The sequence below is a fragment of the Lytechinus pictus genome, chromosome 12 (assembly GCF_037042905.1).
Source record: "Lytechinus pictus isolate F3 Inbred chromosome 12, Lp3.0, whole genome shotgun sequence".
NCBI classification, from domain to species: domain Eukaryota; kingdom Metazoa; phylum Echinodermata; class Echinoidea; order Temnopleuroida; family Toxopneustidae; genus Lytechinus; species Lytechinus pictus.
Window position 1 is genome coordinate 17,060,387 of NC_087256.1, and position 27,750 is coordinate 17,088,136.

The 27,750-nt window shown below is 35.2% G+C and overlaps 1 protein-coding gene across 1 annotated transcript; it reads right to left on the reverse strand.

The window, feature by feature from the left end:
• Positions 1-2,939: 2,939 nt before the first annotated feature.
• LOC129272482 (myoferlin-like) lies at positions 2,940-23,497 on the reverse strand. Its single transcript, XM_064107528.1, has 8 exons — positions 23,018-23,497; positions 16,842-16,897; positions 10,223-10,314; positions 9,809-9,914; positions 8,956-9,016; positions 5,663-5,771; positions 4,408-4,597; positions 2,940-3,904 (listed from the first exon to the last, which is right to left on the reverse strand). The coding sequence occupies exons 1-8, from the start codon at positions 23,109-23,111 to the stop codon at positions 3,770-3,772; spliced, it is 843 nt and encodes a 280-aa protein (XP_063963598.1). The 5' UTR covers positions 23,112-23,497; the 3' UTR covers positions 2,940-3,769.
• Positions 23,498-27,750: the final 4,253 nt, after the last annotated feature.

Consider the following 27,750-nt stretch of genomic DNA (forward strand, 5'->3'; position numbering starts at 1 on the left):
AACACCTCCTAATTGTTGAAAAGAGATGTCATCTACATGTGCAATTACGTTTGCTAATGCACTCTATGCAGCTACATGGACATCAATGATCAATTCTGTCGTGTGAGCGAAGTCACATTTCCTCAATTACTAATAGCGAAGCCGCGTCATTGTCTACAGTTTCCAAGACTTTTTTTTACAGATTGTGGACGGCTTGACAATAGATCGATATCAAGATGGCAAACAACAGTTCAACCGTTGAAATATTTAGTTCTGTCACGGGCTATACTTTGATAAATACGACTAATGCCATAAGCGCATTTCTAGCCACGGTCCTTAACATTCTCATCCTTATCGTCTTAGGTTCTGATAGAGAAATGCACGAAGTGACGCGATTCTTGTACCAACTACTCGCTTATTTGAACATGTTATCATGTGTTGTTTGGTTTTTGTGTATGCTCTTTTCATTCATGCCAATTAGCTTCAATTGCATCGTGGCGGAAAATGTCTCCCCATTCATGACATCAGTTTTCTTGTTATCGATCATGGCCACGCTGAGCTTCATCGGGATTAACAAGTACATCATGGTGTCACGCCCTCTACGTTACTTAACCCATGTCACGTTAAGACGTGTTAGGATATCTGTGGCAACAGTACTGCTTGTATTCTGGATAAGTGCGGCCTTCTTGTTGTTACCGATACCTGGGATGTCTCTAGGGGAGGAAATTGCATTCCCATGTAGAGCATCTGTAGAAAGGGATAACGTGATCCACTGTGCCATTGTGATCTGCGTTATGGTTCCTATTGTTTTCACCACGTTATGTACCACTTTCTCAAACGGTGGTCTTCTTTGGATCATGAGGAAGCATAAAGAACGCGTTGTCCATCCAAATAGGGGAGATTCCATTGGGTTCGCGACAACGGAACATACCAAAGTGACACAAATAGCAACACAACGCATAATCAAACAACCTCTTCAGAGTACAGCATCTGCGCCAGAGGATGTTGAGTCATACAGATCATCAGATCAAGAATGTCACCTGTCAACCGCCACCCCGTCTAGAGATTTAGCGACAAAAGATGCAGTTGAGCCACACTCACCTGTAGCAAATGAAATTGATGTCAACAAAGGAACAATTATGGACATTAGCGACAGTTTGGAACTTAGTCTCAATAAAGATGGACCAACCACCAACGAATGTGTCTTGGTAGGAGACGAACATAAAAACAGAGATGGTTACCTGAAAAATCGTCAGTCGGGAATGCATGATCACCGACTTTCAAATGCTACAACCGACTCTACGGGGATCCCGGTGGCTCTTTATGCAGAGCGAGGATATGGTGTAGAAAGTTCGTTTGACAACAATTTACAGAGCTCCATGACCCCTAATTCTAGGATTGAAGCAATAGGTGATAGAAGAAGCGTCTGGAATCATAGAGCACCATCCTCAAAGAAACCGACATCGAGATACCCTGATCAAAACCATCGATCGCGACTGAAAGGCACCAAAACCCTGATAATCATGACCTTGTCATTCTACCTGTGTTGGGTGCCATTTGTTGTTGTGGTTTTCTTTGTGCCCATTGGGAACGAAATAATCCACGCCATATCCTTCTGCATACCATGCCTCAGTACATGGATACAGCCGATGGTGCACTTCATGACGAGCGAAAGGGCAAGAAAATCAGTACAGCAAATATATACGAATGCCAAACGTCGTTAGCATTAAGGACGTTCCACAGTTAAAGTGAAATCCATGTCATTTTCACCAAACTTTGCACATAGATACTTAAGAACCTTAATATTCGAAATATGTAAAAATTAACATAGGTCCATGTGCTTGATTTTTTGCTATAGAGCTTCAAAGTTCACCCAAATTGATGTTCTTAAGAATTGCGCATTCAAAAGAATTTGGCATTTTTAGACCGCCCAAGTTTACTACAATGAGTTTAAACCTGTATTACTTAGTCAAAATACATGAAAAAGTCATCAAATTTCGCGAGAGAGTTAATAATTGTATCGTTAGAATGGAGAATCTATTTATAGTGCTATTTGTTTGCAATTTTAAGTTTAACAGCACTGTCAGTTCTTTAAAATGGCGTAAAAGATAACAAAATCCCAATCTAAAAAAATTAAAATTTCAGCCACAAACTACAAACGTACAATAAATGCTGCACTTTATTTAAAATCCATGTCATTTTCACCAAAATTTGCAGAGTTGTAAAGGAGGGTATACTTAAGAGGTACAAACATTAAAAAATAGGGGTTCATGTGCTTGTTTTTAAACTATCAGCCTTTTTATTAGAGCAAATGTGCTTTTTAAAACACCAAAAATGCGCCGAATGCCTTGTATCTATATGAAGAAAAAATCAAAACCACTCTACCATTTATTCAAACTCGGGGTAATATTCGTGATTCTTGGCAGCACTGCAGAGTAAAGTATTTTGAAATTGTAGATAATTTTTTTTGAATGGTCCATGGAATAATTCAATTTTTTAGCTTCATGAAATAACGTATCGGATCTGCAGTTAAAGTGCAGAAGATGAGAAAAATCAGCTCATACCCGCAGCTAATTAATCACCTGTTCATCCATTGTGACGTCAGCGCGCGGAGTGTAAACTATGCGCAGATCATAATGCGCACAAACATAACTGTGGAACGTCCTTAAAGCATTTTTGACTGACTTCAAAGGAGTTTTCAAAGTTGTGCAATTGAGTTCGCACGAACCTAATTTGGTTGTGACTGGTCGCGTCTTTATTCGGACAGTTTCACAATCGAATCACTCGTGTCGGGTAATACGACCAGTAGTGCGAGCATTTCACGAGTATGCACAACATCACTATTATCCGCGTCGACCATTCTAGCGACCATGATGCTGTCGTTTAAGTGATCGCAGCCCATCTTGCAACATTGTACGACCACTTCATGTCCAGATTTGTTTTTCTTTTGTTTGTTTTCTGTCGGCATCAAAATACTTGCCACACGAAAGTGACTACTCTCAATGATAAACATGTTAATAGTTTCAGCTTTCTCATCCCTGATACGGAACTTACTGATATACTAAGCGGGAGATCTACTTTACTGATGAGAAGAGCGTAGGAAGAGACGATTCTGCGTCATTAGATAGATTGTTATATCTAAATCTCCATTTTATATCAAGTTCATGAGAAGGCGAAAACTTCTTATCCTGATTTGTGATTACGTGACTGCAATAATTTCACTCGTAGAATCGGGCATTAATATAGAGTAACCCAATTTCGAAATAATGATGACATACTGCAATGGGCCTATTGGACCATAAGCAAATAAAAGCTGGAGTGGCGATACCCTGTTAATCAAAACAATATTATGATGTCTAGCCAGGCACTAATTGGATCATTACACCTTTATGGAGGGAATGGTAAATCAATAAACCAATTGTCCAAGAATAGATACCCAAATGTGACACAAAATTGAAATTAGAAAGTCAAAAGGGGCCTAAGCTTTCGATCCTAGCAGAATCTTCGTCGGAGGCAAAATGACCAACAATAGTACTGCATAAGGTTCGCGTAATTCATAATATAAGGGTCTTTATTTGGCAATAGTTGTGTTTGCAAGCGAGTGTTCATCAATTTTTATTGTTTGTTTGCTTGTGAATATTTTCTGCATGATTGGGGAAAGCTGATGATACTTCCAAACGCAGTCGCAAGTTTTGACATTTTTTATGCATAAAAAACCCAAAATGTTGAATTTTGCCAGCGATCGGTATTTGCATCCTAGCAAAATAAATGTGTACCCTGTAAAACTGCGCTACATATCACTTTTACTGTGAAGATTTTGGTGATTTTCCACCCCCCCCCCCCAAAAAAAAAAAAAACATACCTGGAATTGTATGGCTTCATCAAACAATTCCACAGGGCTGATGTTGAACTGGAAGAAGAACAGCTGTAAGATGAATAAATGATCAAATATAAAAATGTCAGTTTCTTAATAATTCAAAGTAATCAAAGTTCAAAGTATTTCAAAGAAGTTAGGTACCATGGATAATATGTTATTTCCTTCTCTCTCATTGTTCGGGATTATTTTCAAATCTATAATACAATTATAAAATTATGCAACAGAATATTTTTGAGACAGAGAGTGTGACCTGTTATTTTCTTATTTGTTTGTAGCGCGGAACATTATTTGTACTACAGACATGCTGGAGAGTACGTATTTTGCACTGTGCTTCAAATTTTGTGCCACCAAATACCATTTTATATGTCTGCTTTCGCTATCTTTTACCTCTTTGACTATGAAAAATAATGAGTCTAAATTTTGGGGGTGAGGGGATTGCCCCAATTTTGAAATCAAATAGTATCAAGGGGAAATGTGCCGATGGCACAAACTCCCTTATAGTGGAAGCATGTCAAAAGGGGAAATACATTAAAAATACAAATAGGACTTACCTCATCCCAGTATGGTTTGTTGGTTGATTTCTTCACTTTGGTTACCCGGGTGCTATGAAGGACGGTTACTCTACAAACTGGGTTGGTGTTGGCACCGTAAAGTTGACGCGCTTCCCAGATCTTGATTCGCATTTGAAAGTCACGTGGTTTGTCAGAAAGACCCTCCCTCTTCGTGCGGCCAGGCATAAACCTGTTCGAAAAAAATTATAGTGACGCAAGGTTCTAGATCAAACATGTTAGGGGGTCTTGGACTACACGGGGTAAACATAAAATGGTTGTGGGGACTTCTGTGGTTCATTCTTGAGCTAACACTGACCTTCTTTTGCTACTATACGGGTCATACTGGTCCTAATGTTTGCTTCTGAATTCACATTGATCTTCGATTTTACGAGCTAGTGAAGCGAGCGAGATAGAAGAACTGCCCATTTTCCGTTTGGGAAATTTCATTTCGTAACCAAATAACCAAATTACGCTTTACATGACCACAAACTTTTATTTGAAAAAAATACATGTTTTCTATAATTTTTTTTTGCCTCGTGTTATTCATTCTAGCACTTTGTTCCCCTTGCTAAAATTAATTTCTGTATCTATCGGGAGCGGAGCAAGCCATCGGCGACTGAGTTTTTTCTTTGTAGTAAAATATAGATATATTTCAAAATCTATATTTTTGGTATAACTCGGGAAAAGCCAATAAACCCGATAAGCAGAAATAACAAATATGAAGATAACGTGTTGCTTGAATAAGAGTGATCGCTGCAAAAAAAATCACATTGAATATGTATTTTACGAGCGAGCCTACCTAGAGAGCAAATAACATGATTTTGTTGTACTTGAAACTGAATTACTGACATTTAATTACGATTTAATGATCTTTCAAAATATATTCATTTTGTACAATTTACATAATGTAATATATATTCAAGCTAACTTAATTGCACCTGATCGCCAAAAATTTATTGGGGCAGGCTTGAGAAATGTCCTGGTCCCACCCCCGCCCCCCCCCCCCCCTTGACAAAGAAACGCGTTTTGTTAATTATTTAAGAGATAGATAATAGCATGATAACAGCGAATGAAATCGTCGACAAAGCCGTGTAAATAAAGCATTTTATTCATTATATTGTTTTCGAACACCTTTCTAAAATAACATAAAATTAATCTCCCATGATAATCATCTGGGTTGCTCACAGGGTCACAGTCATAAGCATGAACTAAATAACATTATGTCTCAACGGTATTTTAAAAATCGGTTACTTACGTAAGTCCAACTCCTTCTGGTCCCGAAACCGGGGCTCCGGGCATTCCAGCGTTGACGTTGACTGGCAAAGCATCTGGAGCTTTTGAGCCAGTATCAGCTTCGTCTTGACCTGTGAATAAAGTGGAAGGACTTTGTCAGTCTCATTCTTAAAAGTATACGAGATTATCATAATTATCAGCAAATTTATTTTAATTGGACGGCCCAACACGAAATAAGTTTGTTTTGATTAATTATAAATGCCGAAGAGTGAGCGAAGCATACAAACGAATCTTCGGGGAAATCCGTCAAATAATAACATAATGTACAAAAGATTAGATGATTACATTCAACTTCATAATATTATGATCCCACAACAATTTGGCTTTCGAAAGAATTACTCCACAAGTATGGGAGTTTTGAATTTAGTAAATACTACTAATAGTGCAATTGATAGTGGACAATTTTGTGTTGGTGTGTTTTTAAATTTATCGATGGCATTTGATACTATCGATCATGATATATCATTTTACAAGCTTGAGCATTATTAGTGTGTTCGTGGGGTAGCCTTAAATTAGTTTTACAAATTACTTAAAGAATAGATTTCAGTATGTAATGATTAATAATGGAGTTAAATCACAATCTAAGGAGGTAAAATGTGGTGTACCCCAAGGCTCAGTCCTGGGTCCCTTGTTCTTGATTTATGTAAATAACATTATAAATTCATTACAATTGTATGCTTATTTACTTTTTGCAGATGACACTTGTTTACTTTCCCATCATAAAGATAAGAATAATCTTATATTTTCAACAAATAATGAAGTTCAAAATACATTCAAAAGGTTTTGCTGTAACAAACTTTTATTAAATGCTAGTAAAACACAATACGTTGTTTTTAGAACAATTGGTAAAAGAATCCCTGATGATACTAATCCATTATCAATAGGAGGCCATCAGATCAATCGAAGCCAAGATGTAAGGTTTCTGGGAGTTCTAGTTGATGATCACGCATCATTGAAAAATCGCCTCAGTAATGTTTGTACCAAGGTTTCAAGGAGTGTTGGTGTGATTTATAAGTTACGTTTCTCTTTACCTCAGCAAACCTTAGTAGCTCTTTTCAATGCTATATTATCATACCACACTGAACTTGCTGTAATGTTGCATGGAGTGATACCTATAGGAACCATTCAAACAAGCTACTAATTTTTCAGAAAAAAGTTAGCCGGCTCATGACAAACTCGAATTACAGAAGTTCAAGTATACCTTTATTTCTGCAACTGGAGATTCTACCTCTTGATGATTTAGTCTCCTTGAATTGTTTGATATTTATGTACAAATCACAATCCTAAAAAAATTGTCCTTTTTTAAAAGATGCATTTGTTGTTGACTCAAAGGTCCATAATTGTACAATACGCGTCAGAGAAATCTTATCCATCAACCACTTGCAAGAACAAAAACTGCTTTGAATTATTTTGTGATAGTTTGTATCAAAGAATTGAATAAGTTACCACGAAGCATCAGTTTCATTCCAACACTGCCTATAGTTAAAACTTCATGTCGAAAATATTAATCGAGAGATTAAAAAATCTTGAAAAACCATGTGTGTGTGAGGGTGTGTGGGTGTGGTGATGGTGTGTGTGCATGTGTTAGGTTGGGTGCGTGTGTGTGCGGGGGTGTGTGGATTTATGTATGTATTTTTCTTATTTACTCTCTGAATTATCATTGTAAATACTTTTTTCATCAATATTCTTGTTGTAATATAACTTACTTTGTTTTATTATGTGTTTCATTAAGGGACCCCTTTCACAAGCTGTGGTTCTATGAGGTCCCAAACCTATCCTCTGATATATTGTTCTTTACCACTGCACATTAGAACCAAGACCACAGTTGAAATATTCAAGAAAGCACTTAAATGCCACCTCTTTACCAAGAAATAAATTTTCATTGAACATTTATATTGTGTAGTTTAGCTCGTATTGTGTTTATGTTATGTTATTATGATTATTATACTTGAGATTATGATTATTATACCTGATTTATGTAAAGCGTTTAGAGATTTGTTTTTATTACACGCCCTATATTAAGCTTCACGTATTATTATTATCATCTCATATTATTATTGTTAAACTGTGTAATATGTCTCGTGTTTGATTGGCTCAAATAAACTTGAACTTGACTTCTGAATTTTTGAAATCGTTTGTTTTCAATGTCACATGCGACCAACTGTTGCAGATTCATGTAAAACATCTTTGGATGGTTTGCGAATCATGATGATGGATGAATATATATATATATATATATATATATATATCTTTTTTATCATAGACGAGTGAATGAAATGATGTGTTTGATGACATATTGAAAACACAGCTAAATCTTCCTCTTTGTTAAATTTTCTCAGAGAATAGCACTTTATGGATTTTTTTAAATCAAATTACTTATGGAGATGCTATTTGTATGAGACGTTAAAAAAGTAAAACATTGAAATTTGAAATATTTGTAACCTTGTTTTCATTCGAATGGGAAGGATTTCCCCTAAGTCTTCAATGACATAAATATTTCTTTAATATTTTTTATATATTTAAAACCAAATTTGCGTTAGGTGAACTTCCCCTTTAATAACATTCAGATAGGCAAATGGCGCTGGGATGTAAGAAAAGAGTATAAACGTTTTATATATGACATGTATGGGGGCTGGAGTGTGAGGGCGTGGGTGGCAAAACAGTATAATACCCTCTCTTGGTCTCCGGACACTTAGCCTAATTAATAGTCGAACTACACATGTGGAGTTCGACATATGCAAGGTACTCCAAATCATATTTCTTCCTTCATCGGTATCAGTTTGCCTACTTTCCACTGAACCTAATAATCCTAATTCAGTTAGTGTATGTTTGATTGACAGACACCACTTAATCTAATGTATTCAGCTTATTTTCACTGTAGTATAGACCAAATTATATAGAACCAATAGATGAAGTGATAATTAGCCCAAGTGGTCATTGGACCGATGATATGGCCCCAATCAAGACAGCCAATTTGTAAATTACACCAAATGTGCAAAGTGGGCTGAGACCAGTGGCATGCCTATAAACCCGATCGGAGTGGGGGCAAATATATTTCCGACAAGCAAAAAAGGGCAGAGTTCATCACTATTTTTGTAAGCACTTTTCCAATAAATTTTCTGTCGTACAAAAAAATTTATCAAAAGTCATGGAAAGGGGCACCACCCTCTCCCCCGCCATCGCCGACCTCAGAGACAGAAGCGATTTAGATAAATAAGCGTTCATTAACCGATGAAAAAAAAAATAATAATTTACCTCCTGTTCCTGCTTGGGCAGCAGTCGGATCCCGGTATTTTAAAACCAGTTCAATCTCACCCTGCGGTTAAAAGAAAAGGAAATATTAGACCAATGTGGCATTTCAACATATTCAATCATCTACAAAACAATATTAAATGATGCGCAATATATTATTTGAAACAAATAATTCGGTTGCACCACAGTCAACCATCTTTTCCCACGATTTTTTGTAATTTAAGTACACTTTTAGAAAATTTCTATTAAAAAAATCATGCAGCAGAGTCTGGGGAACACCTGTAATCTTACTGCACTTTGTAATCTAACATGCATTGATTTTAAATTACAGAAAATTGGTATTTGGTGCATGTAACCTTACAAATTTATTGTCATAAAACTGTTTTCCCATTTTTTAAAACACACCTGTTCTGTAAAATTGCAGATAATCTTTCATGTTATAACAATTTACAAAATGATTTGGTTATTTCTTTCTGTAAAATCTTCTGTTTTGTTTCTTACAGTGTAAGCACGGGGGAGAAACAAGAACTTTAGAGAAGAATATGCCTTAGAACTTTATGCGTACATAATGTCTGCCTTTAATGAGAGAAAAGAAAATCATATTTAGATATTCTTTCCCACCCTATCATGCCTATCAAATTAGCTTGACACCTCTCCTTTTCGCTACAATCACCTTTGGTGATCAATCGCAATCATTAATATTTCACATTTATTGTCGCAGTCGTACCAATGAAGCTGACTCCAAATCGGTCGATGGCATTTAATTAAAAATAACGTAATAGCTTTGATCTTTCTGGGGACTGCTGTGTTAGTGTGACTGGGGCATTTGGATCCAACCATCAAGAAAAAAAATTACCGTCGTTAGTCTAGCTGAGCAGTCCTTGAGCTGAACTGTGCACTCTGTCTCTTTGGTTTTCGATCGAATGACGTCCTTCAACGACACCTTGCAACATCCTACCAAGCTGAAGTAAATGATAAATACAACTTATGGCTTAATTTATTTCGTAAATTATTTTTGTCTCTTCAGTTTTCGGTCCCATGACGTCCTTCAACGACACCTTGCAACATCCTACCAAGCTGGAGTAAATGATAAATACAACTTATGGCTTAATTCATTTCCTAAATTTAATTAGGTTGGCAATAGTTTTTCGATCGCATTGCGTCCTTCAACAATAGCTTGCAACATCCTACCAAGCTAGAGTAAATAATAAATACAACTTATTGCTTAATTCATTTCGTAAATTATTATCATATCATAATCTAAACTTACCGATGCCTGCCAACTCTCTCCCAATCTTTGACGTCTATTTCGATAAAATCTCCGATTTCAAGGGGTTTTGTACCCAGGTCCCAGTCCAGTGACTATTGGAATAGAAAAAAAAAAGATATATATAATCCATATGAAATTATATAAATACATATATCTATTTCGCGTGTATATTTTAGTATTCATAGCTATCTGTAGTTCACATGACTGTACATGAGTGTAGCATATACGCGATCCTTTTCTCTGCTAGGCCTATGAATGTTCTTTTTTTAGTTTTCCTTTTATGATGTCAACTATCTGACTATGGGTACTTTTTCATAGGATTATGTTGTGTATCTATACACTGTAATAGCAATTTTTTCTAAAAATCTTTTTAAATATTCATGGATGTGAATTTCCATGCATATTATTCTTTAAAAGGATCTTTAAATTGATTTATAAAACAACATTTATTTCAAAATGTCTGTTCTTGGAATGTGGTAAATGGTATAGAGGGTGGTTAGCAAATGCCGTCACCAAAAGTGAAGAAAAAATGAAAAGGAAGTTGTTTTATATTTTGAAGATTTATTTGTCCAACTTTCATCGATATGTTTACCTAAATATATCTGAATAAAGATAAATTTAACAATGATTAGGCTGGTTTCCTGACCATTCAAACTAAGATCTTAAGATCTATTACAAATCACCGTATAAACGCTGGTTTATTCAGTTGATTTCTGCTGTCTTTTTTATACAAAGATTATGGTTCACCGTCTTCCAGTTCGGATAGTAAACTGCCGATTCGTCTATTGCCAACTCGTTCACTCATCGCATGGTCTATCTTCATTTAGTCTAATGCCATTTCGTCCATCAACATTTCGTCTAACAGTAATTTGGTCCAATAATCACTCCGTCTAATTACCAGTTCGTCTACGATCATTTTGTCTCATAACCAGTGTTGGTCTAATACCCATTTTCTTTCATTCATTTCTCCCAATCAACACTAAGTCCAATTAGACTATATGGGGCAATGCCATAAAATATTCAACCATTTTGTACGTCCGATTCCCATTTTTCTCAATTCTTACTTCTTTTCAAAAACTGACCAAGTGATAGTCATTTGAGAACATTAAAGACCGTCATTTGAACCAGAAATCAGAGACAGAAAATTTCACGAAGGTCTCACATACATGGGGTCGGATGTACATATTTTATGGAATTGCCCTATGGTATATAAAGGTGTTGTGGCTCAGTGGATAAGTCTTCGGACTTTGAACCACAAGGTCCGGGGTTCAAATCTCACTGCAGCACTCGCGTCCTTGGGCAAGGTGTTTATCTACATTTGCCACTCTCCACCCAATAAATGAGTACCCGTTAGGAAAGTGAGTGGACGAAAATAAAAATTAGACCATGTGGATAGTGGACGAACTGATGGTAGACCAAATGATAGTAGACGAGTTTGTAATTATACGAATTGGCATTAGTGAACGAAATAGAAAATAGCATGTGGATCGTGGACGAACTGATGGTAGACCAAATGATAGTAAACGAGTTTGTAAATGTACGAATTGGCATTAGACTTACTGGATATAAACAGTCCGTATATGGTTACTAAAACACATGAACGCATTGTGATTGGTGTTTTGGGAATGCATTTTGGAATACAATTGAATTCGTGATTGTAAGAACAATTGTATTCAATTAGGCCTACTGCATTTCCGAAACGGAGTAGAAAAGTTCTGTATGTCCTGACATTTATATTCGTATTCATTCATACAATTAAAACACAATAATTAAACAAATTAATATCGCAGAATTCGTTAGAAACCACACCTTTACTGCGTTCAAGAATTTGTATTAGAAACACTTCTAAAAATGATTGGTCGAAATGGTCAAAATATATAGTAATCTGTTGATAAATGTCCGACAGATAAAAACGGTCAATAGCAACCAAAATTGCGACAGATGTATACTAATAAACTGGTTGATCTTAGCAAATCCTTTTTACAATGCTTTAAGCATGTAGGCTTTTGAAAAATGGGATCCATTTCAATAGTGATTAATGTACATCCGGAGTCTATTTACTTATTTGGGTCATTGTGATAAGCTGCCGGTCATCCTGGGATATTGTTCTCAAACTATGTTTGCTGGTAGGCCTATATATATACTGTAAATCAAGTACACTCTATCTAATGGGAGAATTTTCATCCACTTTATTTTTACTGCAGTTAACAATGAAGTGTTAAAAATGACAATTCATAATATGTTTTTCTTTCATATAATTTACGAACAAAAATGACATTGTATATAACAAATAAAAATTATATATAATGAATGTATAGATGAATGAATAAATTAAAACGTATTAAATGAATACATAAATAAATCAACTTGAATTTTGAAACGAAACTAATATTTGTCGTATTTGAAAGAAAACTGTGTGTTTAAATTATTTATCTGTCTTGTTAAGAAAAGAGAGAATAGTTTCGAATCGTCACTAAATCGAAAACAAAATAACCTTTTTAGCATTATATATAGGGAACTGTTTAAACAAAAGTCGTTTCTTGAGAGGCCCTATCAAATTGTATTTCGACGTCTATATTAAACTTTTGCTTCTGTCTCTTTTTTAGATATGAAGTAAGGTACCAATAGAAAGTTTCCAATAGTAATTAAAAAAAAGTAGTTTACTTTTGTCGAATAATGCATAGGCGTGTTTTTTTTACATTGGCAAGTGAACGTTTTTCGGAAAGCTGCGAAAGGCAGGGATGTGATTGTTAATAAAAATAATAATAATAATAACAATAATAATGATAATAATAATAACAATAATAATGATAATAATAATAATAATAATGATAATAATAACAATGATAATGATAGTAATAATAATGATGATAATAACGATGTGATTTTTAATGCAAAGATGTTGGTCATGTATTCATAATTGTAACATATTTTATGTGTTTCTTCTTTACGTGTTTATATAGTGAAGACTTCACGCATTGATCAAAAATTGCTTAGGAGAACACGTCTCAAGAGTTTGAGGAACTTTCGACAAAATATGTGATCTTCCTTTCGACACTCGTACATGCTTGAAAATACATTAAGGCCTAAGGTATAGGCCTATAGGGCACGAGGGCTCTATATACTTCTTGTTACAGATTCATGTCAGTTTGTTTAGTATGTTTATAGTCGTGACCAGAAAACGTGTCGTGTATAACCCGCAAAATTATTAATTTGGAATTATATGACGATTACGTAACATATTTCAGTCACTAAAGCAAAACATATTAAATGAATGCAGTGCTTTATGACATTAACCATTCTGCCAAAGTGTGTTTTAAATCTTCTTAGTGATAAAGATTGATGACATTAATAATTTCAATGGAGAGCTCGATTAAATATTTCATTATCTCATCCACTCAATTATTTTTAAAGGAACAATTTTTCCACGATATGGTATATCATGAAGCTTGATAGCTCCATGGGTATATTTCTTAAAGGTCAAGTCCACCCCAAGAAATTGTTGATTTGAATCGATAAAGAAAAATCAAACAAACATAACGCTGCAAATTTCATCGAAATCGGATGTAAAATAAGAAAGTTATGACATTTTAAAGTTTCGCTTATTTTTCACAAAACAGTAAAATGCACTACTCAGCGATATGCAAATGAGCGAGTCGATGATGTCCATCACTCACTATTTCTTTTGTTTTTTATTGTTTGAATAATACAATATTTCAATTTGTACAGATTTGGCAATAAGGACCAACTTAACTTAACCATACACTGTTAAAATAATGGTAATTCCACATGTTCAGGGGGAAATAAAACTTTCACTTGACAAGGAGGAGAAAATTAGAATATTTCATATTTCATATACTAAAATACAAAAGAAATAGTGAGTGGGGGACGTCTTCAGTCTGCCAATTTGAATACCGACCAGGATGTGCATATAACTGTTTTGTGAAATTAAGCGAAACTTTAAAATGTCATAACTTTCTTATTTTACATCCGATTTTGATGAAATTTTCAGTCTTTTGCTTGTTGGATTTTTCTCCTTTTTTTCAAACCAACTTTTTGTTGGGTGGACTTGTCCTTTAAGATTACCGTGAATTGAGGACCCTTGGTTTATGAAATTATTAACACCATTTATCATTAAAATTAAACTCAACATTATATGCGTGAGGCGTTAGCCAAGGGTGTTTAGGCTGTTTTAAAGTTAGGCCATTGGCTAGTGTTTTGTGACATTTTTTTCAATTATAGACTGCCCTTTGGTCTATCTGATCTGGTTGAAATTATCATGCATATGAGAGAAGCAAGTTCGTTTATAATGACAGGATAATATTCGTTGTGTAAAGTTGTGGACATAACAATGAAATGAATGACACTTGATTTATTCAGTTGATATATTCATTATTCGTGCTATATGTGATTTTTAGTATGTTTTATTCATATTTTATGTTGATGTTGCAATTAACTTATCGACCCAAATATCTAAAATGGTGCAATCGTCTGACGTAAATTTACAATCGAAAGTCAATGGTGTGCCCTGTTCAATGCGGAAACGTTATATCATATCACCTTTCTATTTAAACCCAGTACCAGCAAAATGCATTAGCACTGTAAATAAACTCGAGGTGATATATCTTGAATATTAATTTAACTACATGTATACATGTAATAAATTGGAATTTCCTTATACTATAAGTATAGGGAAATACAGCGTTGGAGTAGGTTTCAAAATGGCATTGCACTCGCATTTTGGTCATTGCTTTAGAGAAATTATGAAACAGTGCGGGAAGCTTCATGTCTCGAGCTCTGAAATATTTTTTGGGAAAAAAAGCTAATATAGCCTAACAGCACTGGCGTACCTAGGATTTTCCAGAAGGGGGCAAATATTTTTTGGAGGATATTTCGTCCGCGAAAAAAATTGACAAGCCCCCTCCAAAAAAGGTCTTCAACCACAAATAAAGGATTTCTTACCACAAAAAAAAATTGACAAGCAAAAAAAAAAAAAGGTATTCAGATTCAGTTATTGCATTTTTACATTACAAATTATTAATTTGCCTTCTCAAAGGGGGGGGGGGGCACGTCCCCTGTATCAGTTGTGACTCGTCAGGGGGGGGCAGGGATACGTCCCCTGCATGAGTTATGACTCGTCAGGGGGGGGGGGGCAGTCTGCCCCCCCCCCTTAGGTACGCTAGTGCCTAACAGGCATATTCTTTATACACTTAAGAGAATGCCAGCGCACTCCTCGAAAACTTCCATGAAATTATCATTACACAGTGCGTCCCAGAAAAAAACGAAACCGAGATTTATCGATGATTGTCATAACTTGATCCCAAATACAATAGACAAATACCTATCATTGTAAAGCTGAGAGTCTCCTCTTTCATCTGATATTACTTAGATTATTTATCATTCATGCATGAGTGAGCAAAAACAATTTGAAGAAAGGAAACCAAAAAGTCACTTGGCGGGCGGTATATGAGTTTCAAAAAGAAAATCACATTGTTAAAAAGTTCAATATCTGCTCTTTAATTTGATACCTCAATTACAGAAAACGGTCAAGAAGTAACAAAGTTCTGTTTATTTAAAATAAGGCTTGAATTCCAATAATTTAATAAAATGAAGAGGTTTTACTGGATAGCTTTCAGACTTACAGACTTGTTGACGATCAGCCATGCATAAAGTCTTTTGTAAATCGTGCGATAGCTTAGATGAGAAACCGGTGAAAACATGTATGTTCATGAAACTATGGAAATACAAATATTGATTTGAAGAAACATAACTTTGTTATTTCTTGACCATTTTCTGCGAGAAGATATTGAACTTTTTAGGCATGTGATTTTCTTTTTGAAATCTTGATACCCCCCGCCAAATGAGTTTTGGTATCCTTTCTTCAAATTGATTTTGCTCACACTTTTGCTCACAAGTAATTTAAGATGAAAGAGGAGATTCTAAGCTTTACAATGGTAATTCACTTGTCTATGTATTTGTGATTAAGTTATGATAAATTATCGCTAAACCTCGGTTTCGTTTTTTGTAGGACGCACTGTACATCATTATATATATATATTCACAAAATATCTAAAAATGAAAGAGTTGCCAAAGCTGTTGTACATATATGATTTCACACATTTATATACATATATATATATACATGTATAATGATAATTTCATGGAATTTTTCGAGAAGGATATATTGCGTGCTATACAGTGGGAGTACTTTACCGCTGGTCGATCCGTTCCCGTTCTGTTTATATGCTCCCATAATGCAATCATGACTTGGTGTTATTGATAACCGTATACATTCGAAAAGAAAACACCACCAAACAATGTAAGGCATAGGAGGCATTATGACGCCGAAAAAACAACAATAGGACTCTATCGGAAAGTTATCTAAAATCAAGAAAAGTTGTCAGATCTGACAACTCGTCATATAAAAATGTTGATGAAAGGCTTCCCATGTCTAGATTCTGAGAACAATTAAGTTAGATAACATAACATAGATAACATAAAATGCACAACAGCTTCGATTCCACAATGATTCCGGTACCATCATAAGCCTCTAAAGTTTTGATGTGGACTTGGATTTCTCTTTGAAATGTAAACTTGTTTTGAAAAGAATTAGACTCACCTTGTCCCATGTCGGATTTAAATCACTTTTCACGTGATGCGTCTCCCGTTTTACACCTGAATAAAAGATAAGGTAAGAATTATTCATCTACCATATTGATATAAGCTTTTTTTTCATGTTACTCTCGAAGTGGAGAAAATCAGCCCATATCTACGACCCCCCCCCCTAAAGACTAATAATTGTATATATACTTTCATAAACTGAATGATTCTGAATCGATAACGTTCTGGCATATAGGTCTAGAAAGGGAAAAGAAAAGGGTGAAATGTAATACGATTCTTTTTAGAATTAAAAAAATATTTTGAAAACAGGGCCTATCACAATTCCCGTCACAACACAAATCTAGTAAAAATTGATACGATTCCAATTAGAACTGATACTATACTATTAATAATCAGTATTATGAAATTAAATGTTTGTCGAAAACACGATTCTGATTTAAAGTCAATAAGATTCAGTCAAACTGGTATTATCCCCGTCATCAAAAGTGACACGATTCTAGTCAAGTAAAAGATAAATACAATTTTAGTCAGTTTTGTTATGATTATATGGACAATGGGGAAGATCCTAGTCACATTGATAAAATACTATCACAATTCTAGTCAATACGATCTTAATTCCTGTGAAAAAAATGACGATACTAGTTGAAATGGAAAGAATTTTGAAGATTTACATTCTAAAATCGCTATGATTTATTGTAGTTGGTACTTAAAAAAAGAGAGCTCGTTTAATTCATTTTATTAAAGGAGAACTATATTGATTATGAATGTGGTCTTATTATATGTCAATGGAAAGGTAATGATGTGGGGATTATCAGTGGGTCATTCAAAAATAACGAAAATAATACATAAGGTGAAAATCGCCGATTAAAAAACGCTCAAAATGCCTCTCCGAAATATGCCTCGCATCGGTCTCTGAATTGACTTGAATTTGATGACGTCACTTTCCGTACGAGATGCGGGATTGGCTCTCCCACGTGAAGCTCCACTTGCATGCAAAACCTGTTGCGAGAGTACGTTTTCTCCACACTGTCACTGAATACTTCGATCATTAAATGAAAGAAAACCCATAATTTTATCTAAATTTGGATTTTCAAATTGATGATTTTGAAGATGAAGAGAATGATGATGAAATGAACAACAAAGTGACGTAGTTGGAGGTAAATTGGGGGAATTACGCCGATGATGATGAGTCGGACAATTCAACTTGCAACACGATCACATGCCGATTCGCTACCTAACTCATGCAGCTGCTAAGTGCTAGCTACACCGCGCGGGCCAAATTGAATTCACGAAAATGAATTACCACACTGTCCAGACAGAGTCTCTTACCTCTGTGACTATGAAGAAGGAAAATAATGATAAAACTGTACTTACAAACAAGTGAATGTAATCTGAACCTGAAGGCAACTCAACGAATAGCAGCAGACGATATGCACCGACGATAAACTTCATGTGGCTGGGATAGATTGTCACTCGTTCTGTTAGATGTAATTTTTATCTCATTAATTTGACAAAATTACGAAACTCGGGGAATTATTTATCTATATAAAAATATAGTAACATCTCGTATTATTTTTATAAATTACGATAAAACCTTTTAAAAGCTCGTATATGTGATCGTAATCAAAATCACAAACATGCCGTATTGCTTGCTCGCCTTGGCTGAGAGAGTAGATCTATGCACGTGTTGCACAGCTCTCAATCAAGCTACGCATGTTGGGGATCTTTTACATCTAATTTTAATTTACCTCAACGTTTTCCTTCAAAAAACGTTTTATCGTAATTTAAAAATTATACGAGATGTTACTATATTTTTATATAAATAAATAATTCCCCGATTTTCGTAATTTTGTCAAATTAATGAGATAAAAATTACATCTAACAGAACGAGTAACAATCTATCCCAGCCACATGAAGTTTATCATCGGTGCATATCGTCTGCTGCTATTCGTTGAGTTGATTTGCCTTCAGGTTCGGATTACATTCACTTATTTGTAAGTACAGTTTTATCATTATTTTCCTTCTTCATAGTCACAGAAGTAAGAGACTCTGTCTGGACAGTGTGGTAAGTCATTTTCATGAATTCAATTTGGCACGCGCGGTGTAGCTAGCACTTAGCAGCTGCATGAGTTGGTAGCGAATCGGCATGTGATCGTGTTGCAAGTTGAATTGTCCGACTCCTCATCATCGATTCCCCCAATTTACCCCCAACTACGTCACTTTGTTGTTCACTTCATCATCATTCTCTTCATCTTCAAAATCATCAATTTGAAAATCCAAATCTAGATAAAATTCTGGGATTTCTTTCATTTCGTGATCGAAGTATTCAGTGACAATGTGGAGAAAACGTACCCTCGCAACAGGTTTTGCATGCAAGAGGAGCTTCACGTGGGAGAGCCAATCACGCCTCTCGTACAGAAAGTGACGTCATAAAAAATCCCCAATTTCGCGGACGTAATTCTGCGTGTTTGAAGCATTCAGAGAGAGAACTTTAAACTATCAATTAACTGAGTTCCATCGGTCTCCATGATAAATGATGTACACCATCGTGTTCTCCTTATTTTCTCCTTTGATTTGATATATGATTCTCAATTTTTACGATTTTCAATATATTTCTCCTTTAAAGTGATTTTTTTTTATCATGACGTTACAAGTCGCGGATTCCATTATATAATGAGCAACAGTGTTTTTCTCGTTTGATTGCATACATATCATTTTACAGGTACTCCAGTTGTAGAATATGCAGCTCCAGATGTTTTTAATCTGTGCGAATCGAAACAGATGAATAAAGTATAATACAATTATACCCTCATTTTGTTTCGCGCAGTAACATGGGAAATGAAAATCATGAAAGACTGACTGATTCATACCATATTTGATGGTGTACCAATATTACTACCAATGATTTTTATTTTTTGTGAAAAGGTTTGTTGGTATCGTGGGAGGCGATCCGGGGGGTGCCACCCCCTTCGAATATTGTACAACAGCCTTTGGAAGAGGATCGTCTCGCCCCTACACTTTTATAATTTTTAATCAACTTTTAATTTGGTTCAGACATCTTTTTTTTAATGATTTCTTGTCATTTCGATGGTTCTGATTCCAAATCAGTGGGGAGCTTTTATGAAAGGACGAGTCAGACGTTTCATCCGACCATTACCATAGTAACAGTGCCTCTCAGCCAATCAAAATCAAGGGAGGTTGTCAGATCTGACAACTTGTCGGACAAAAATATTGATGAAAGGCTCCCCTGAATGATGCCACTCGCCTAACCTCATGCATTTCTGCCAATTGGCAAAATCCAATATGGCCGACAAAATATGCAAATTACCCATGTACATCACAAAATTGCACACACACATTGACTATGGAATGTCTGTAATTGTTACACAGGAGTGAAATATTGTCTGACAACATTAATATCATTTCTTGTGTCATGTAATGCTGTATTCTGACATTCAAAACGAACGTCATTGGCCCTATTATGTAAAATGCGAATGGGTGAAACTAATTTTTCACAAGAGTGAGTATCACGCCCGGGCACTATGAAATGCATGTAATTGTGATCTATGAGTAAAATATTGTCTGGAAACTCTCACGAAATATATCATTTATTCTGCATGTGGGTAAATCAAAATGGCGGTCATAGGCCCTATCAGTATAATGTGAAATATCATCACTGAATACTGATTTCATATTTCATTTATTAATTTGAAGGAAAATACAGTTTAAGAAAAATAATGTAAACTGAAAATGGACAACATGCGGAAACTTTATTGAAAGCAAAATGTAGGACGAGCATTCTAACAATGTTCCACCAAGTTTTATGATTAAGCCAGCAGGAAACAGTCATATAACACTTTGAACGTACCCTCAATTATAAGACGTCATATCTTCAATAAAATTTGTATGGTCATGCACTCAACTTCGAAATGCATTAATAATGGGGTTCCACATATTGCTCTTCAAATTGTTCCCCGTTTTGTAAACAGGTCGGGTACATTAATAACTCTTGTGATTGATTGATTGATTGATTGATTGGTTGGTTGATTAATCATTCATTCATTTTTTTTCCATTTATTTATCGATTATCATTTGATTATTCCCTCATCTATTTTCTTATTCAATTATACATTTTCATATTCATTCATTTACCCATTATGTCACATCATTGCAGGAATATTTAATACTTGTCAGGAGAGTGGCAAATGTAATTTAGGACTCGTGTAATTTGTTTGTTCTCTTTTAAAAAGTCAGAAATATCAATGAATGATATATAGAAAATATATATATATATAGCATAATGATATCACTTTAGAAGAATTATGGATTCATGACCATTGATTGGTTGAAAATTGCAAGTTGAAACAAGACTTAACTCATAGGTTTATGGACCATCAATATTTTCTTTTCGAAAGGAGAAACCGAACACACTGATGTACTGTTTGTGGTTTTGATAGGCATTTTTAAAAACCTTACCGGGGGGGGGGGGTGGGGAGGTACTCGAATTATAAAAAATGATACCCTATGTGCCGCACCAAAAACGAAAGTCGGGGGCTCTGGAACTAGTCTTCGGTCTTAAAATGGGGGTCTCTGGACCGGAACTGTTCTAGTATCAACGATTGCTAAAAATGCAATGCTCCGGAACGGAACGGAACGGAATAAATTCTGTGTTTCGGAGCGCTACATAAATATGCATGAATTGGTCATGACGTTTCTGCGCGATGAACCAATCAGCGGACTCCGAATCGCTGTCCAGAGCTTTGGCTTGTCGTTGAACGCGATTTGTTACTGCGCTGCGCTGAGTCACTGTAAGAAAAAAATCTGAATCAGTAGTTAACACTTAATGTATATAAGTAGAATTCATAATTTGTAATTATTTTTCGTTTTTTCAGTAGTTTTAACTTATCTTTTAATTTACTTGATTTATCTGGGTTTAATATACATTTAAGAAAATTCCCGTATTGCTAGCTTGCTTCGATTGAGTAAATCTAACTCAATTAGGCAAAGATGAATATTACTTATAAAATCATGTTGAATGTGCTTATATTTGTCAATTAACGCCTTATTTAAATAATGCATGAATATTCATTAGAGCACCTAAATGATGTTTTGTTAATAACTGTCATATCTATTTGTGTGTGAAATTGTTTTGGATAAGGGTGTGCTATTTTATTATTTTGTTGAATCAAAGAAAGAGCAACATCAAATAGTCATTTAGCAGAAAATTTCAGATTTCTTTTTAGGTTTTCGGAAAAAGCTTATAATATTCTCACTGTATTATTTGTAAGAATGAAACGATTGCGTATGAATATCAATGTCAGTACCTATACATACACAGGTAAGTGATAATGCACTAAGTCTAATATTTGGATAAAAAGATGTCTAAGATGAAAATGATGCCACTGAAAGCGGGACGATGGGGGAGCGGACTTTCGAATCACGAAAGTCCACTCCCCCATTTGATTTTTTCAAATATTTTAGTGACTGTTTTATTAATTGAATTAAGTTATTGTAACTTAATTTTCTTGAGAAAAATGGATGCGAAGAAAATAAATAAATTGTACTTAAGGCAATTTTTTTAATTGAGTAATTTCAACTAATTAATTTTGACAGTGGATCCTACAGGATCCATGGTATAAGCGGGGCACTGGGTTCCGTGACTGGGACGAGAAACTACACATTAGAGGGTCTTCGGAGCGGGGGAATATTAATTTCTATGGATTTCTAAATTAGTGATGATCTGGAACGGAAATTTAGGCTGAAAATTGGGGTCTCGACCGCGCACATATATCATACATTTTGGATTTTGTCTTGTACCCTCCCCGGGAAATCATATCTTCCTCGGGATCACGTTGAGTATCTGTTCAATTTTACTTTAAGATGACAAACCTCTGGCAATATAAATATATTATCACAAATTCGCTAATTTCGCTCGCTCATTTCACTCTCTCACAAATGCCAGATATTGTGCTCCATGCACTCACCTTTACATGGTTTAAACTTTTGCATCATAACGACAGATTGGACATACACACAGCACAATAAATTCAAATCTCTTTTAAAGTTGAGTTAGAAGGACACCTCAATCAATTTCATTGATAAGTGTAAATATGAGTTTTTTGTGGATGGGTTAAAGAAAATCGAGGTAATCAATCAAATCATGTGCAAGCTTACCCTGGAAGTTTGCCACCAAATACGGATCTATTTTCCCAATCACGTCGAGATTTGGCAAGTTCTTGGCGCCTTTTGCTACGAGTTGCAGAGTCATCTTAATGGATTCCTGCTCGCTAGTTTATCACTTCAAATCCGTTTAAATTTCAAAACATATTCACTGTTATATCATCATGGTAGTTCTGGAACTCTTCAAATTCTGATCAATTCATAGGTGGTTTTCCCCTGACAGGCGATGGAGGGAAAACCTTGGCTAAAATCCAGCCGTATAATGGAAATAAAAAAGAAACGGGTATGGGATCCTCCTCTGGATTTGAAGATTTACATTGACAATTATAGGTGTCTTGGCTTATTAATGTTGAATCTATGAAGTACCCGAGCCCGTGGGAATACTTTCCAAGCTCAAACTCTGGATGTTGAGTCGTATAACATATGCTCTACTTCCAACCAAGCCTACATGCAATTCTGAGTGAATTATACTACAACGCTTTTCAATAAAATTAGTTTTATTCATAGTTCTCAGGCCGATGAGCATGATAAATGTACTATTAGTGCTGGTAGGCAGTAAGTAAACAGAACCGGCAAATTACAACTCTGTCAGATATGAATTACGGCCTATCACAGCGAATGCCTACCATTAACTTAAAACCAGATGGCAATCCATGGAATATATCCATTCTTTAACAGGGTATCATTTTTAAAATATTTTTTTTAAACATCAATCAGTTCCTGAAACAATTGCTCGCTCCCAAATCCGAAACGCTTGTTTGTACCCCGACAAAATGTGAACTCGCACCAAATCCTTATCACATCACAAGCACCAGCATGAAAGGTAATATTTTGTTTACTTCCAAACAAAACAAGAATATTACATCGTGTTGGTATTCAAGTGCTAGGTTTGATTATTCGTTATTTCATGATATAGACATGACAATGCCCTTATTAGAATTCATGGAAATAATTATGTTTATTATCGTTTCTTCCTGTTTCTGCTAATTTCATTGCAAGTCTAATTCATGGGCAAATTTCCCCGCACTGCCAAGCTGCGCGTCTTGTGGAAAAAATATAATCCGATACCAGCAGCTATAAGGAGATGAATCAGACAGAAAATATATAATAGTGTGGTTTGTGTGGGTTCCCCCTTCTGTGTTGATTATTGGTAAACATATAGGCCCGTATTCTGAAGTCAGATTTAATTTAAACTCTTGTTACATAAATCTCTAACAGTAAAGCGTTCAATGTATCAGCTTATTTGACTCCCAAAACATTTTTAACTACCTGGGAAGGATAAGTATGACAGTTGTCTTTACCATTAAATAATTAGTAATGAGCACAGTAAACATGAGAAGCATTTACTGTAAACAAAATTTTAAAACGTTTGGCTTCCCATAATTTTAGCACAGAGTTAGAATGTGGTCTAAGTTAAACCTGACTTCAGAATACGGGCCGTATCATCTAGTATCCCGCCAAGTGTTATATCGCCGTAATGGTATCTGAATTAAAAAAAAATACCATATCTTAAAAGTTCTATAACTACTCTTTTATATGGTACACGAATAAAAAAAATTATCATGGAATAACAGAATTCCTTTTCCTTAAAATAATGCTCAAATTTTCATAATTACGAAGACTTTTTACAGGCTAACTGCCAGACTAACTCAACAAGAACAACAAATTATTTACCCAGCCATTTCAGCTGTTATGATGCAGCGGGCCCTGAATATTAACACAAAGTTATTACTCTTCTCCAAAGCACTGGTCTTGGCCACTTTCTTACATGGGCTTTTATGTAATTCAATACCACAATTAGTATGAATAAATATAGCGTCGTCTATCTAGAAATTTGAAATATTCTATTCAGAGGCGCACATAATTATATCAAGAATAAGAGTTTGGATGAGTGCCATTGCGCCAAGACCGGATAATGTTAAAAGTATGAAACTACGATTTACATTTAGAAGTCCCTTTTTTTTTCTTTAGATTTAATGGCAAATTGTTCTAAATAGAAAGTGCTGCGAGTGAAAGCCCGTTCATCTAGCCCACTCGTGTTTTGGATGTCTGTAGAAAAAGATGTAATGATCTCAGGCTGGTGTCGGCGAGTAGGATGCGCGAACGGTATTTTGTATTTTCCTGTAGTGATCGATTTTTCTTTATGTTTCACAATTCTTCACCTACCATGCCACCTTATTCACGTTTTTCCCATCCTCACATTTTTCTTTTATTGTTTTCATTTTTCCACCCCTCCCTATTTTCTTCTTTCTTTTCTTTGCTGCTCCCCTCCCCTTTTAACGTCGCCTCTTTGGGGTTGTAGCTTCGGTCCCTATATGGAATGACTTTTTTCTCTGAAATGTAAGTGGTTGTGGTAGTAGGATTCAGCATGTCCATTATCATTGCTTAAATATAAATGCGAGCGCGTAACTCGAGCTACATTTATATCATTTTAGTTATAGTTTTGATTTTCAATTATTTATTATTTATTTATTTATTTTGTTTTATTTATTTTATACTGCAGGGTAGGCCTATTCAGTTCTTAAAACTGCTTTACAAAGGCGCCCTGCAGTTTAAAATACATGTCAAGATAACTATGAACAACAACAACAAACAACATCAAAAATACAAAATACAAAATATCTAACATCAGAAACAATTAACACCAAAATATAGAGTGGGAAGTGACAATTTAAACATACATAGCATTGTAAATCAAAGGAATATCATTTCGCTCTTTATCAATTCGTATGAAAGGCTTTGCATAATTTTTTTAATTCCCCCTTTTAATGATGTTTCTTTCTCCTTCCGTTCCTCCCCCCCCCCCCCTCTCTCTCTCTCTCTCCTTTGAGCCACCGATAGGGGGTGGGGCGGCCACTTCGCCCCTGGATCCTATATGCATACATGCAGTCTATCCACCAAGACTGAAGCTAATAGGCCGAGTGGATAGGTAGTGAATGAAAATAAAGGAAAAATTGGAGAACCTACAGTTTAGCTTTCATTCAGCTGCTGCATGCAAAAAACTTTATTGCATGTCAGGTCGTCTACTGAATGAAATATATCATGTTAAGAATGACGTCGACCTTATTTCAAAATACACGCAGCTTGAAAAAAATATATAATTTGAAGAGGAAAAAACATCAGAACAGCAGAAGAATTACTCAGTCTCGTTCCAAACCTGACACTTGAAAAACATTACTCATCCAATTAGAAGGATCATGATAAATTCAGATGAATAAAAGGTTATTGAGCAGTTAGCCCTCAGTGTAAAACCTTCTTATAATTCATATATTGAATGAAATGAATTTTCTAAAAAAACAGAACGTATATTACAAAAAAAAAACCTGTAATCCTAATTCAGTGGGCTAAGAAATCAAAGATGATTGAATATCTTAATTAAAGATTTACCAGAATATGAAAGAAAAACACCTCGTCTTTTTATTCATTAATGCCTGGTCGTCTACCCAGGGGCGTCGCTAGGCATTTTTTCAGGGCGGGGGTGGGGGTGGAGGCCCTGATTACCGACGTCCGGCGACCATCAATATTGGAAGGGTTCTACATTCTCATTTCTTACATTTTCTTCGGTCATACCCAGGATCAGTTCCAGCTTTAATCATGGGGGGGGGCGAAAATATTTTCATAAAAATTTTCCCGTCGTGGCCGCCAAAATCTGATTTTTTTTTCCTTTTTAAGGGGTTATTCCTAACCAACAAAAAAAAAAATCATTTTTTAGAAGCAACAAAGTATTTCATGTGTCCTGAATATAAATCGTGCAACAATGACATCAAAAGCGTATGGAAGAGTTGGAAAATATTTTCCTTGACATAAGTCATAAACATGCTCCTCTTAAAGTCATCAGAGTTAAAGAACGTTACTCTTCGTGGATAACTGGTGAAATTATTGATCATATGTACCGGTGTGATTTCCTCATCGTGTTAATGAATATCGTATAGTAAAAAATCAAATGACTAAATTAATAAGAATATCTAAACGCCAATACTTTTCCGAGATGTCCACTAAATATAAACATGATCCTAAGAAATTATGGAATGAACTTATACTTTGATGACTGGAAATACAAAAAGCAAAAATGATGTTCCAGCTGAAATAGACTGTAACGCTATGAATGATTATTTTATTAATGTAGGCAAAATTTTAATTACAGAGAGAGATATTAACTGGAACAAACCACAGGGTATGTATGGATTCGATTTTGAGCATGCCAAACCTGATGAATTGTTAAAACTGCTCCTTAGTTTGTCATTCACAAGTAACCTAGATGTTATGGATTTTTATTCTAAACTTCTACGTTTTACAGCCGTTTTATTGATTTTAATTCAAATCACCTATATGCAGCTGGAACAAAAATGTTTAAACGGCTGTTGTTGATCGCCGTGCGGTCGCCGTAGAGCAAATGTGACCGAGGTATTAGCTGCACCTTTTATTTACAATTCACTAAAGTCAAATTTTCAATTTAAGTTTAATGTGAGGTATAATCCCGCATGACTGGAAAAAAGTCAAGAAAAACGCCTATATATAATGGTAAAGGATCAAAATCAGATAAATCAAATTATAGACCAATTTCAGTCGTTTGTTATAGCTCAAAATTGATTGAAAAAACTGTTCAAAATAACTTCTCGTTTATTTACAGTTTGGTCTTATTAATATTGATCAGTTTGCTTTCATTCTAACCACTCAACTATTACCTCCTTACATAGAGTTATTGACGACTGGTATGGGGCGTTCAT

Coding starts and splice junctions, on each gene's coding strand:
- LOC129272482 (XM_064107528.1), bottom strand. CDS start 23,111: ATGACTCTGCAACTCGTAGCAAAAGGCGCCAAGAACTTGCCAAATCTC. Junction 16,898..23,017: donor TTTGGTGGCAAACTTCCAGG/GTAAGCTTGCAC, acceptor TCTTTTATTCAG/GTGTAAAACGGGAGACGCAT. Junction 3,905..4,407: donor ACAAACCATACTGGGATGAG/GTAAGTCCTATT, acceptor TTCATCTTACAG/CTGTTCTTCTTCCAGTTCAA.